Source organism: Pipistrellus hanaki (assembly GCF_964339955.1).
Source record: "Pipistrellus hanaki genome assembly, chromosome: 16".
NCBI lineage: Eukaryota > Metazoa > Chordata > Mammalia > Chiroptera > Vespertilionidae > Pipistrellus > Pipistrellus hanaki.
Genome location: NC_140518.1, coordinates 39,110,775 through 39,123,495, shown reverse-complemented (window position 1 = coordinate 39,123,495; position 12,721 = coordinate 39,110,775). Strand labels below are relative to the sequence as shown.

The following is a 12,721-nucleotide window of genomic DNA, read 5'->3' as shown; positions in this document are numbered from 1 at the left end:
TGGTGATTCCGTATCTTGAGAATTTGTTCTAATAAAATATACAGATGAGAAGAAATATTCATATACCAAGGTCTCAGCTGAAATGTTTCTGATAGCAAAACTGGAAACAACCTAAATGTAAGGGGACTGACAGCCGTTTAAATAACTATGAAACCACTGCCTGAACCAAGGTCATGTTTTCTCCTAAGAATTTTATACCTTACTCTTTTTTCAATTCTATTTTGAGTTAATTATTGTTATGTGATTTTTATATAAACTCAGTTCATTTGGATATGGCTATCTAGTTGTCCTAGAACCATCTGTTTAAAAGACTATTCTTTCACTCATTGAATTAATTCTATTCCATTGATCTACGTGTCTGTCCTTATGCAAATACTGATAGTTGTGATTACCGTAACTTTGTAAACTGTAACTTCTCCAACTTTGTCCTTTTTCAAGACTGTTTAGCTATCCAGGTTTTTTACAATTCCATGTGAATTTTAGGATCAACTTGTCAATTTCTGCAAGAGAAAAAAAAGGCCAGCTCAGGTTTTGATGTTGTGTCGACTCGATAGATCAGTTTGGAGAGTATTGCCATCTTAACAATATTGTCTTCCAGTCCATGAACATGGCCATCTTTCCATTTATTTACCTATTATTTATCTTTTTTCAATGATGGTTTATAGTTTTTGGTGTATTGGCCTTATACTTCTTTAACTAAACTGGTACCTAATATTTTATTCTTTTTTTTATGCTATTTTAAGTATAAACATTTTCTTAATTTTTGGAATGCTTATAATTAGTGTATAGAAATAAAATTGACTTTTGTATATTGATCTTGTATTCTGCAACCTTCCTGGACTCGTTTATTTGTTCCAGTGGTTGTGTGTTGTTGTTTTTTTAATGAATTCTTTGATTTTCTGTATACAAGATCTATCTAGTTTTATTTCTTCCTTTCCAATCTGGATGTCTTGAGAATCCTTTTCTTGGCCTAACTGCTTTGACTAGGCTCTCCATTACAATTAACAGAAGTGGCAAGGTCAGATATCCCTATCTTGCTGCTGATTTTAGGGGGAAAGCATTCAGTCTTTGACCATTAAGTGTAACAGCTGTCAGTTTTTCTCTCATTGAATTAACTCTATTCCATTGATCTATAGGTCTGTCTTTATGCAGATACTGTAGTCTTGATTGCTGTAGCTTTGTAAATTTTGAAATTTGGAAGTGTGATTTCTCCATCTTTGTCCTTTTTCATGACATGCAGATCTATGGGATAGAATTAATTCAATGAGGGAAGACTGGTCTTCTTAACAAATGGTTCTGGGACAACTGAATGCCCTTTCTCAAAGCTGAGGAAATTTCTTTCTATTCAGCTTGTTGTTTTTATAATAAAAAAGGATGTTAGATTTTTGTCAAGTACTAACTTCTGAATTTTGAGATTATATGGTTATATTCATTCTTTGTTGTTATCAAGCCAGTCTTGCATTGCTCATATAAATTTGTTGGATGGTGGGATATAGTGGTGTATAAGTATACATGCTGTATGATGTTTTTATATGTTGATGGATACGATTTTGTTGTAGATTTTTGAAAATATACTCATAAGGGCTATTGGTCTGAATGTTTTCTTGTGTTATCTTTGTCATTTCTATATACTTCTATATTTTTAATGAATGTATATTACTTTTATAATCTGGAAAAAAATATGTTTAAAGACAAAGAATGAAAACTACCCCGAACCTGCTTCGTATTTATCTTTAGGCTCAGATGAAGGATTACCAGCGTGAATTAGAAGAAGCGCGTGCCTCCCGGGATGAGATTTTTGCTCAATCCAAAGAGAGTGAAAAGAAACTGAAGAGTCTAGAAGCGGAAATCCTTCAATTGCAGGAGGTTTGTTTGCTTATTCATCCATTTGTTCAAATATTTGTCCTTGCAATTTCTCCAAGAATAGATAAATATCTTAATGTCGTTGTAGCCGTGTGTAATTTATCTGTCCGTTTTTAATGTGTGACCGGACCATCTTACTGCTTCAGTTCAGTAAAATGGTCACACTTGGATGCTGTTCATATATTCCTCTATCTGGCTCAAGGCAGAGGAGCTGACCAGCAGCTTTTCTAGCAAGAAACAGGAGTGTGTTTGCTTAGAGTTGGCAAGCATAGGACCACGTGACTGAACTCTGACCTAAGTAATAGATGAAGCACTACATGTCACACTTAAAACGGGAGGTTACGTTTCATTGAATTTCTAAGTGAATCATCTTGTAATCCAACAAGTGTTACCAAAAACAAATAAATGCGGAGTTGAGCTTGCAAGAAAGGGCATTAACTCCCTGGGTGTCAGAAAAGTAGAAGGAAAACCCATAAGTAAACTGAGCAGATGCTGAGATCACCCTGAGAGCCAGCTTCGGGACTAGCCCTTCTTGGTTTCTATTCCGTTCATTTTTGCTCGTACCTTTATTTCCTTTGGATTTTTTCTTTTTCTTGAGTTGGACACTCAGTAATTTCGAAGCTTTCCTGTTGTCTAATATGTGCATAGAACAGTATAAATTCTCCTCAGGGTACTGTTCTCAATGTATCTATTTGTTGTCATTTAAATTCCAAATTTTTCTAATTTCTATGATGGTTTCTCTATCTTATGAATAACTTAAAAGTGCGGTTTAAATTTCCAAATGTCTGGCATTTATTTTTCTTTGTTGAGGTCTAGTTTCATTATGGTTAGAGAACTGAGAGCTGGGCAGCTCTAGGGCCATGTATGCTTAAAAAGAACATGGACTCATCATTGAAGCAACATGTCAAGTTCCATGTACATCATCGTGTAGTTGACCAATGTTGCCATCCCCAGGGTCGATGGGCCCTGGGAGCCTGTGCCCTGGAGAGTGCCTGGCGTGACCTCGGTGTCCACACCCTGCGGGCAGCACTCTGACCTCAAAGCTGCAGGTCTTTGGGCCTCAGACAAGGCTCACACATCATGGAGGGGACTGACTGGAAGGCTAGCCTGTCTTCCTTCTGTTTCTGCTTTTCCTTCCTCAGCCACCTTTGTTCGTTAGGTCACAGGCCCTCGGGTCCTCCCCTTGCTCCCGGCCCCTCCTGTCTGTAGCTCACCAGCCAGTGAGGAAGGAGCCCTTGCTGGGCCCAGATGCCAGAGGGCAGAGCTGCGCTTCCAGTGTGTTCCACAGAGGCCTTCGGGTCCGGCCCTGAGCCCCACCTGCTGCTGTCACAGCCTGGACTCCCGCCCCGCCCCACCTGCTATTCTGTGTGGGAGCCGGGCCTTCGGGGCCCGCGTCCTATGCTCTAAGCTCAGCGCAGGGGCCCGTGCAGAGCTCAGAGGAGCTCCATGCAGCTCTGCTCCCAGGCACCGAGACGTGCTCTTCCAAACAGCACCGTGTGGAGGGGCCGCTGGTGGGAGGCGGCTCGGACGGGAGGGGAAGGACTGAGTGTCTGCTGTTGGCCAGCATTGAGGCTCTGGGCAGGCCCTTCATCCACGGCCTCGGTTCCTCCCTGAAGTAAGGGCGCTGTGCATCTGATTCCGAGAATATGATCCTGATCTTTACCCAGATGGGTGAGAAATGCACAGGCACCTGCCTGTGGGAGACCCGCTTCCCAAGGAAAGGGGAAAAGCTGCCAGAGGGTGGCAGGCACGGGCGTCCCTCACCCTGCCCAGTTCTCCAGGCCCTGCAGCCGCAGGAGCCTGAGGGCCAGGCTGCCATCTCCTTAGAGGAGGAGGCCGCACTGAGCTGAGGTCACACCCCACCCTTCCCAGGGGCCTGTGCTCCTCGCGAACCTTATTCTCTGGTCTGTCTGGTTAGTGTACTTGACCTCCAAACCGTACTGCTTGTCTATGCAGCAGACACTTCCGGACCATGAGCTGGCATAGTTCCAGGTCTGCATAAAGCTTGCGCTCAGTTTGTGATTAAGAAACACCAGCTTTCTCAGGAGGCAGGAATATAGCCGCCTCTGACACGGGGACAGCCACGTCCTTACAGAGACCAGGCCTTCCCTCCGTGGGCACCTTTGTGCCCGGATGGTGACACAGCCCAGCCTGGCTGACCTGCACCCAGACATCCCCTCAGCAAACCCGCCAGCTTATTCCTCCGGTCCCATGGCAGCTTGAGGCACAGAGTGCCTGAGCAAGGTGGCTGCAGCCTGCAGGCTTCATCAGATTTCACATTTGACGCAACATTAGCAGCCAGAGCTTAAATCCTGCCTGACTTCCTTTAGGAACTCGCCTCATCCGAGCGAGCCCGCCGACATGCTGAGCAGGAGAGAGATGAGCTGGCAGATGAGATCGCCAACAGCGCCTCTGGCAAGTGAGTGTCCGCAGCAGGGGGAGGGCAGGCTCTGGGGCTGCTGCACCGAGGTGTGGTGGGGCCGGCATACAGGGGTCATAGTTGGTTTGCTCGTCTGTTCAAACTCTGGAAAGGCGAGCACGAGATGCTGAGCCTCCGGGATTCCTCGGCCACAGCGGCTGCCGCCAGGCAGGCCCCACCGGGCAGTCATGCCCACAGTGAGGAGGAGGTCCATTCAGAACGACCCCGATTTCTGCAGACTGCACGGCTTTGCGATGCAGTCTTCACTCACATTCATTAGGTTTGGCAAATAGAGTCCTTTGGTTTTTTCTGAATGATTCTCATTTAAAGACCTTCTTTTCCAACAAGGGAGCTGCTTTCTCTATTTAATTACCATCTGCGGGTTCATCACGGCCACTTTCTAGCATGCCTGAGGAGTTAGCATTTATCTCAGTGCACTGGGCAGCCAGTAGAGTTTAAACAAGTGCCAGGATCTCTTTGCCCTCTGAAGCTGCTGGCGGCTGCCTGCTGGCCCTGGAGCACAGACGGAGGGGCAGCAGGGGGGCCGCTGGAAGGCTCCCGTGGTCCAAGTGAGAGGGCGGGGGCCTGGAGGGGCAGGCGCGAGAACGGAGAAGTGAGTGGCGTGTGGAAGTGTGATCAGTGGGACCTGACAGATTAGGGGCGAGGAAAGCCGATGGTGTGCTTGCAGCAGCCAGTGGGAGGAGCCTGAGCGCCCAGGCCGCACGGGGCTGGTGTTGAGCTGTCCGCCTCCTGCCCACAGGTCTGCTCTGCTGGACGAGAAGCGGCGCCTGGAGGCGCGGATTGCACAGCTGGAGGAGGAGCTGGAGGAGGAGCAGAGCAACATGGAGCTGCTCAACGACCGCTTCCGCAAGACCACGCTCCAGGTGGCTCCACGGCAGCGGCACCGGCGGGCCGGGCTGCCCACCGGCACGGACTAAACCGTCTCTCCTCGCAGGTGGACACGCTGAATGCAGAGCTGGCGGCCGAGCGCAGTGCTGCCCAGAAGAGCGACAATGCGCGCCAGCAGCTGGAGCGGCAGAACAAGGAGCTGAAGGCCAAGCTGCAGGAGCTGGAGGGAGCTGTCAAGTCCAAGTTTAAGGCCACCATCTCGGCCCTGGAAGCCAAGATCGGGCAGCTGGAGGAGCAGCTGGAGCAGGAAGCCAAGTAAGAGGTTTTGATGCAATAAACCAAAACTTCATCTCCACAGGCCAGGCCCAGGTTCAGCCTGCAGCCAGGCACTTGCCCTAGGGCAGTGTTCAGCAAACTGCGGCTCTCGAGCCACATGCTGCTCTTTGGCCCCTTGAGTGTGGCTCTTCCACAAAATTCCAGGGCCTGAGCGAGTCTATTTTGAAGAAGTGGCATTAGAAGTTTAAGTTTAAAAAATTTGGCTTTCAAAAGAAATTTCAATTGTTGTATTGTTGATATTTGGCTCTGTTGACTGAGTTTGCCGACCACTGGCCTAGAGGGAGTCCCTGTGGCAGGGGAGGTGACAGGCACATGTCATTGGGGGCGGGGGGGGGGGGGGGGGGGCGGGAAGGTGTGAGCCTCCAGGAAGGCTGGGCTTGCCTGTCAGCTCTGCCAGGATTCAGCTGGTCAGACTGTGCCCAGCACTTCTAGGTGCCATAGTTACAACTTTTGATTTTCCAAGTTGGCGGCGTCACATAAGGTTTTTATGATTTGTTGGCAGAAATGCATTTTGACAAAAATAAAAGCTTTTCTCCACCCATAGGAAGGAACTGCTTGACAGTTTCTATTCTGTTGCAGTAAACCATTCTGAAATTGATGAGGATTGCCCAGTGTAGCTTTGGGCAGCCATTTACAAAGCTCTTAGGCCTTCAAACTCACCCTCTTGTTGGGGAGCTTGGAGCTCAGAGATGCAGGGCCTGTGATCAAGCGCAACGCCCGATGCCCTTCCCAGCCCAGCACTGGCTTCCACGCCACTGAGCCCGGTGACAGTTCAGAGTGAGCTGTCAGCTGTAATTAACAGGCCTCATCCTTTCCGCTAGCCCCATTGCCATCCATTTTGTATGACATCTGTCCAGGAGCAAATGGACTTTTTCTGTTTGTTGGGGGGAAAGGTCAAAAGGTCTAAAATTCAGGATTCAGAAGACCAGACATGATTCAGAAGAACTGACACGTAGCCTTATTCAAATCCATACGAGCTTTAATAGGAGAAACATACACAAAGAGTCAGCCAATATTTATTTCCCAAACGCCTTTACTGCTGGACATGCTGCATCTCTGAGCCCCGTACGCTGCTGTCAATGGAGTTCACCCAATAAGTCCTCTCTCCTTCCTAAGGAACAACGTGGGCCTGTGTACACCGATATGATAATTCCCGTCGGAATTATCCTGTCTAGAAACTGGTGATTTGACTTCTAACTAAAGGGGGAGTGTGGGCGGTCCCTTCCCCCGTGTTAGCTGCCATAGCCCCGAGCATCATAATGGGTCTTTGTTCTGGTCTCCAGGCTAAGAAGTTAGGTGATTAGAATAACCAACCAAGGTTTTTGTCTTCAAAGAGTCTGCACTCAGTATTACTGACAGGCAGCTTGCATGTAACATTTGATCTTTAGGAGATCCCTAAATTAATATCTGCATGTGAAGGAATACCCTTTTTCTACCTCTCTGCATTAGAATACATGACTAAGACCACTCGTGACCAGAGGAAAAAATTTCTGGGCCGTATTATCATAATTTATTCTGATCAGAGAGGCCCTGGAATACACTCCAACATTTGTCACCTTTCAGACAAAAAGGATTTAAAAAATGATTTTCCCCATGGGAATTATCGTGTCAAGAATTACAAAGGCTGCCGAAACCGGTTTTGGCTCAGCGGTAGAGCGTCGGTCTGCAGGTTGAAAGGTCCCGGGTTCAATTCCGGTCAAGGGAATGTACATTGGTTGCGGGCACATCCCCGGTAGGGGGTGTGCAAGAGGCAGCTGGTCGGTGTTTCTCTCTCATCGACGTTTCTAGCTCTCTATCTCTCTCCCTTCCTCTCTGAAAAAAATCAATAAAATATATTTTTTTTTTTTTAAATTACAAGGCTTGCCGAAATCAGTTTGGGCGGACTAAAGGGTCCCAGGTTCGATTCCAGTGAAGGGCATGTACATTGGTTGCGGGCACATCCCCAGTAGAGGGTGTGCAGGAGGCAGCTGGTCGATGTTTCTAGCTCTCTATCCCTCTCTCTTCCTCTTTGTAAAAAATCAATAAAATATATCTTTTTAAAAAAATTACAAAGGCTAATTAATGGTTGATCATCTTCTCAGGGAACGAGCAGCAGCCAACAAACTGGTGCGACGTACGGAGAAGAAACTGAAAGAAATCTTCATGCAGGTGGAAGATGAGCGTCGACATGCAGATCAGTATAAAGAGCAGGTAAGGGGAGGTGGAATGCTTTACCGGGAGACGGATGCCAATGAGCTGTGTTACCGTCTGACGGCTAAACTAAGAAAATGCTCTTTGAGCCGAAGCCGGTTTGGCTCAGTGGTAGAGCGTCGGTCTGCGGACTGAAAGGTCCCAGGTTTGATTCCGGTCAAGGGCATGTACATTGGTTGCTGGCACATCCCCGGTAGGGGGTATGCAAGAGGCAGCTGGTTGATGTTTCTCTCTCATCGACGTTTCTAGCTCTCTATCTCTCTCCCTTTCTGTTAAAAATCAGTAAATATATATATATATATATATATATATATATATATATATATATATATTTTTTTTTTTTTTTTTTTTTTTTTTTTTTTTTAAAGAAATGCTCTTTGAGGCTCCAGCTGGGTAGCTCAGTTAGTTAGAGCATCGTCCTGATACACCAAGGTTGCAGGTTCGATACCATCAGAGCATATACAAAAATCAACTGATGAGTCCTTAAGTTAGTGGAACAACAAATCAATGTTTCTCCCTCCCTCCCTCCCTCCCTCTCTCTCTCTCTCTTTCTCTCTCTCTCTCTCCCCCTCTCTCTCTCTCTCTCTCTCTCTCTCTCTCTCTCTCTCTCTCTCTCGCAAATAAAAGAAAACATTTTTAAAAGGAAAATGCTGCCCTAGCCAGTTTGGCTCAGTGGGTAGTGTTGGCAGTCAAGGACACATGCCCAGGTGGCAGGCTCCAGCCCCAGCAGGAACTGTGCAGAAACATCATTGATGTTTCTCTCTTCCTCTCCCCTCCTCTCTGAAATCAGTAAAAATACATTTTAAAAAATGCTATATAAAACTCAAGTTCTAATATGTTTACACATGTGCTGTTCCTGCCAGGCACTCCTGGGTGCTGGGGACACAGGTCACAGACTCAGTCCCCACCTCTCAGGGCCCCCGGCACCAGACACCCAGAGGAGGGCGGGAGAGCACTGAGGGCTGGGAAGCGGGAGGCCATTTCCCCAGACGCACGCTGAGTGCAGTGCTTCCCCCCCCGTCAGCCTCCCTCTCCAGCGTCTCCGGTGCCTGAGTGCTTCCAGCAGCGCTGGCGCTCACTGTGTGTCGGCGGGAGGAGGAGGACACAGGACCGAGAGCAGAGAGAGAGGGAGTGCACTGCAGACCGAATGCTTTCCTTGTCTGCATCCAGGCGTCTTTTTTTTTTTTTTTTTTTTTTTTAGCATCAAGAGGATCTAGTCAGGCTGCGGCCAGGTCTGCACAGACAGCCTAGGTAGCTGAGGTGGACGGAATGATTTTACTGCCTCTGGCCCCAACACCCCTTCCCTTTCCTTCCCCTGCTCATCAGGCACCGAGCTTCCCTTCTTCCCCGCCCTCGGCATAAAGCCTGGGGCAGTTCTGGGTGGGCGTGAGCTGCACCTGCACGAGTGTGCCCATGTCTGGCCTTCCATGCCAGGCTTTGAACTTGAAACACACATGTTGAAAGGAGGCATAAACATGAATGCACCGCCTCCTGGGGTTGGAGACACATTGCTGGCTCTCCCATCGGTCAGGTATCTACCCTCCCATAGGCCTGTTTCTTAGGTGAAGACACTGAACTTTTTCTGTTAAAAACTCAGGGAGAAACAGGGTTGTAAGTTTTTAGAAATTCCCTTCAGCAGAGTTTGCTCGGTGGAGACTGGCTTTGCTGACAGCGGCAGGTCAGGAGGCCTGAGCCCGGCCCCTCTTGTAAGCACGCACTCGTGGGTGTGAGCGCAGGCGCTCACACGCGGCTCAGGATGCGGCGGGACTGTCTTTGGACTCACCAGTTTGGTTTGACTTGATTCATGTAACTTCCCCGAGATGGAGAAGGCCAATGCCAGGATGAAGCAGCTGAAGCGGCAGCTGGAGGAAGCGGAGGAGGAAGCTACCCGTGCCAATGCATCTCGGCGTAAACTCCAGCGGGAACTGGACGATGCCACCGAGGCCAACGAGGGGCTGAGCCGCGAGGTCAGCACCCTGAAGAACCGGCTGAGGTGAGCGCCCGCGGGCTCCGAGAGGTGCTGAGGGTCTGTGGAGTCTGCCCACAGCTTCTGAAAACAGCCGATTTCTAGGCGCGGGGCTTGATTTTTCTGGTTTACTTAGATTCGTGTAGAGTTACTCGTTCTTGCTCTTAAGTTTACACACTCGGGATTTCTCGCCTTCAGTAGTCCTTAAGGAGGAACAGCCACACCCCCCATTTACTGGTGAACCGTACACACACAAAGCTGGGAGCCAGGTGGTATCCATCCCTGTTCCAGCATCCACGGTGAGGAAAGGCCCAGCCTCGAGTGAAAATCGGGGCAGGAGGCACCATCCCCACCAGAGAGGCCTGCACATGAGCGCTAACCCTCCTCCCCTGAGGAGCAGCTAGCACAGAAGCCGACAGGCCGGCCCTTGGCCACACTCTTTGTGCTTGCTTTTGTCCAGCAGTGAGCCAGGAATGGCTTTCACATTTATAAAGTGTTGTAAAAATAAACAATTAAGAACATGCAACAGAGACCTAAGCCCAAGTAAAATATTTACTATCTGTCCTGGGTGGCATTGCTCAGTGGTTAGAATGTTGGCTCAAGCACCAAAGGGTCGCAGGTTCGATCCCTGGCTCCGGCCAGGGCTCGTGAGGGAGGCTGTGTGTTTCTCTCTGTCTCTCTGCCCCTCCCTCCCTCCCATTATGTGCCCTTTATGGAAAAACTGGCCCTTGGTTAGCAAGCAGAGCTCTGTCCTAAGCTGCCTATTGCCTGACTGCTCCTAGCACAGCCAGCCACACCAGATCGGGTACACTGAGGACCTCCTGCTCAGCGCACGCTGTGTGCTGGCCAGCGTGGCAGTCGGGCGTGGTGACAGGAGAGGTGCAAGGCCCAGAGCCTGTCCTGGTCGAGCCACTCACACCCCCTGGTGGTGTGTCTGAGGACTGCCACATGTTCTTAACGTGTTTACCCACGTGTCTGCTTCCTGTCCTCACCAGGCGAGGCGGCCCAATCAGCTTCTCTTCGAGCCGGACCGGCCGGCGCCAGCTGCACATCGAAGGGGCTTCCCTGGAGCTGTCAGACGATGACACCGAAAGTAAGACCAGTGATGTCAACGAGACGCAGCCGCCCCCGTCGGAGTAGGTCACAGGGAGCCAGTGGAGGCACACAGCGGGACCCCAGGACGCCCCGGCACAGCCGGCCTCGGGCCTCCTGCGATGAGGAAGCTGGCGAGCCACGGACTCCTTCCTGCAAGATCAACTGTGTCTTAAGGCTTTCCAGCCTACACATACTGTATCCTGCTTCAGATTTAGGTACAACTGCTCCCCTTTTTATATATATACATACACAAAACATGCACATATTAAACAGATTGTCTCATCATTGCATCTATTTTCCATATATCCATCCAGAGACCATTTTATAACCCATGTTAAGAAGAGAACCCTTTTTCAAACGAACTCCAGACCCTGCTGCCAGTGGCTGGGTATTGGGGCAGCCCCGTGGTGGTTGCTCGGTCGCTCTGCATGCTCTGTCAGACAGACAGGTACCTTAGCTGTGTTCATGTGGCCCCGACTCCTCAGCCACATCACTCCTCTTAGGACATTGTGGAACCTAAACTGCACTTGTATCTCATTTCCTTCAAATAACGATCAACACTACTTCAGCGAGCAAACTGTGAAAGGGGCTTTGGGGAGGGGGGTTGGGAGAAGCAGCGTTCACCGGGGATTGCCACGCCCGTCTTGCTCGAGTTGGTGGTGTCCCCTCGTCCCTTTGTGACTGTCCTCGGCCAGGGCTGGTCTGTGCAGAGGAGGACAGTAGCCGCGACGCAGCTGAAGCCCCAGCGGCAGCAATCACGTGACGCCCGATGGTCTCCTGAACCCTGGCTCTGCCGGCCTGCGCCGCGCTTCAGGAACAAGCGGGGGCTCCTCAGCAGACTCGGCGGGAGGCCCTCCCCTGCCAGCCAGGCCATCGTGCTGACCTTGCAAACTCAGCCGCTGCTTTGAGCCCAAAATGGGAATATCGGTTTTGTGTCCAAGACTTGTTCCAAGTGGGATGAGGTTACCGAGCCTCGCGAACAGATGCCATCTGCCTGAATGTTGACATGCCAGTGGATGTGAATCCCTCGTCATTTTCCCTCCCCCTTTGGACAGTGTTACAGTGAACATTGAACATTCTGTTTTTGGTTGATAGGTAAGCAAACTGACATTACAGAAAGTGCCTTAGACACTACAGTACTAAGACAATGTTAACTATATTATTTGCCTCTGTAACAATTTAATGTATTAAGTTTTGACTGCTTCATATCATGTACCTCTCTAGTCAAAGTGGTATTACAAGACATTCAGTGACAACGAATCAGTGTTAAGTACAAATCCCTGATCCTCTGCAATGTGCTTGAAAACACAAACCTTTTGGGTTAAAAGCTTTAACATCTGTTAGGAAGAACTTGTCATGTGGGTTTGGAACCTTTGATTTGACCCCTTTATGAACTATACTGGCTGTTGACCACCAGACACCTGACTGCAAATATCTTTTCTTGTATTCCCATATTTCTAGACAATGATTTTTGTAAGACAATAAATTTATTCATTATAGATATTTACGCCTGCTCTATTTACTTGGAGAAAAAGCACCCATTAAGAATAAACAGACCTCAATAAATGAGAATAATCATGTGAGTGTGGAATCTGTTTTCTTACCTTCTGTTCTCGGTTTCCCATCTGTGATCTGATTGGCAGCTGGGAGTCCCACAGACTTAAAAGGCTTTTCCTGAGGGCGCTGGGCTCCCGGTGTCAGGTGACAGGGCAGTCTCAGCTACAAGTGCACCTGCCCGTGGCCTGTGTGTGTAGCATTGGGGAGGAAAGGGCCCCTGACTGGCAGCACGCCCGCTAACAGGAAAGGGCTGAGGAGGAAGCTGGGAGGGCTTCGGTCACCGGCTGATGGAGCTGTTTGCTGGGCTGGGTATTTTAAGAGACCCAAGAAGGTTCAGACTGCGATTTCGAGCAGTCTTCACACTGAAAGTTATTGGGGGGGGGGGGTTCCTGTGATAAGACCCAAGGGCAGCCTCACTAGTGGGTCAATTAGGATGGGCTGGAGAG

At 49.1% G+C, this 12,721-nt stretch overlaps 1 protein-coding gene across 3 annotated transcripts in view; it reads left to right on the top strand.

Annotated features, from left to right (window-relative positions):
- Positions 1 to 12,221, top strand: part of MYH10 (myosin heavy chain 10) — a 140,787-nt gene extending 128,566 nt beyond the window's left edge. For all 3 annotated transcript variants that reach the window (XM_084863897.1, XM_084863899.1, XM_084863898.1), the window contains 7 exons: positions 1,738 to 1,866; positions 4,194 to 4,282; positions 5,043 to 5,166; positions 5,238 to 5,446; positions 7,549 to 7,657; positions 9,478 to 9,650; positions 10,619 to 12,221. In XM_084863897.1, the coding sequence (XP_084720023.1) occupies positions 1,738 to 1,866; positions 4,194 to 4,282; positions 5,043 to 5,166; positions 5,238 to 5,446; positions 7,549 to 7,657; positions 9,478 to 9,650; positions 10,619 to 10,763 (978 nt within the window). In that variant the 3' untranslated portion in view covers positions 10,764 to 12,221. The remainder of the gene's footprint in view (positions 1 to 1,737; positions 1,867 to 4,193; positions 4,283 to 5,042; positions 5,167 to 5,237; positions 5,447 to 7,548; positions 7,658 to 9,477; positions 9,651 to 10,618) is intronic.
- The last annotated feature ends 500 nt before the right edge of the window (positions 12,222 to 12,721 follow it).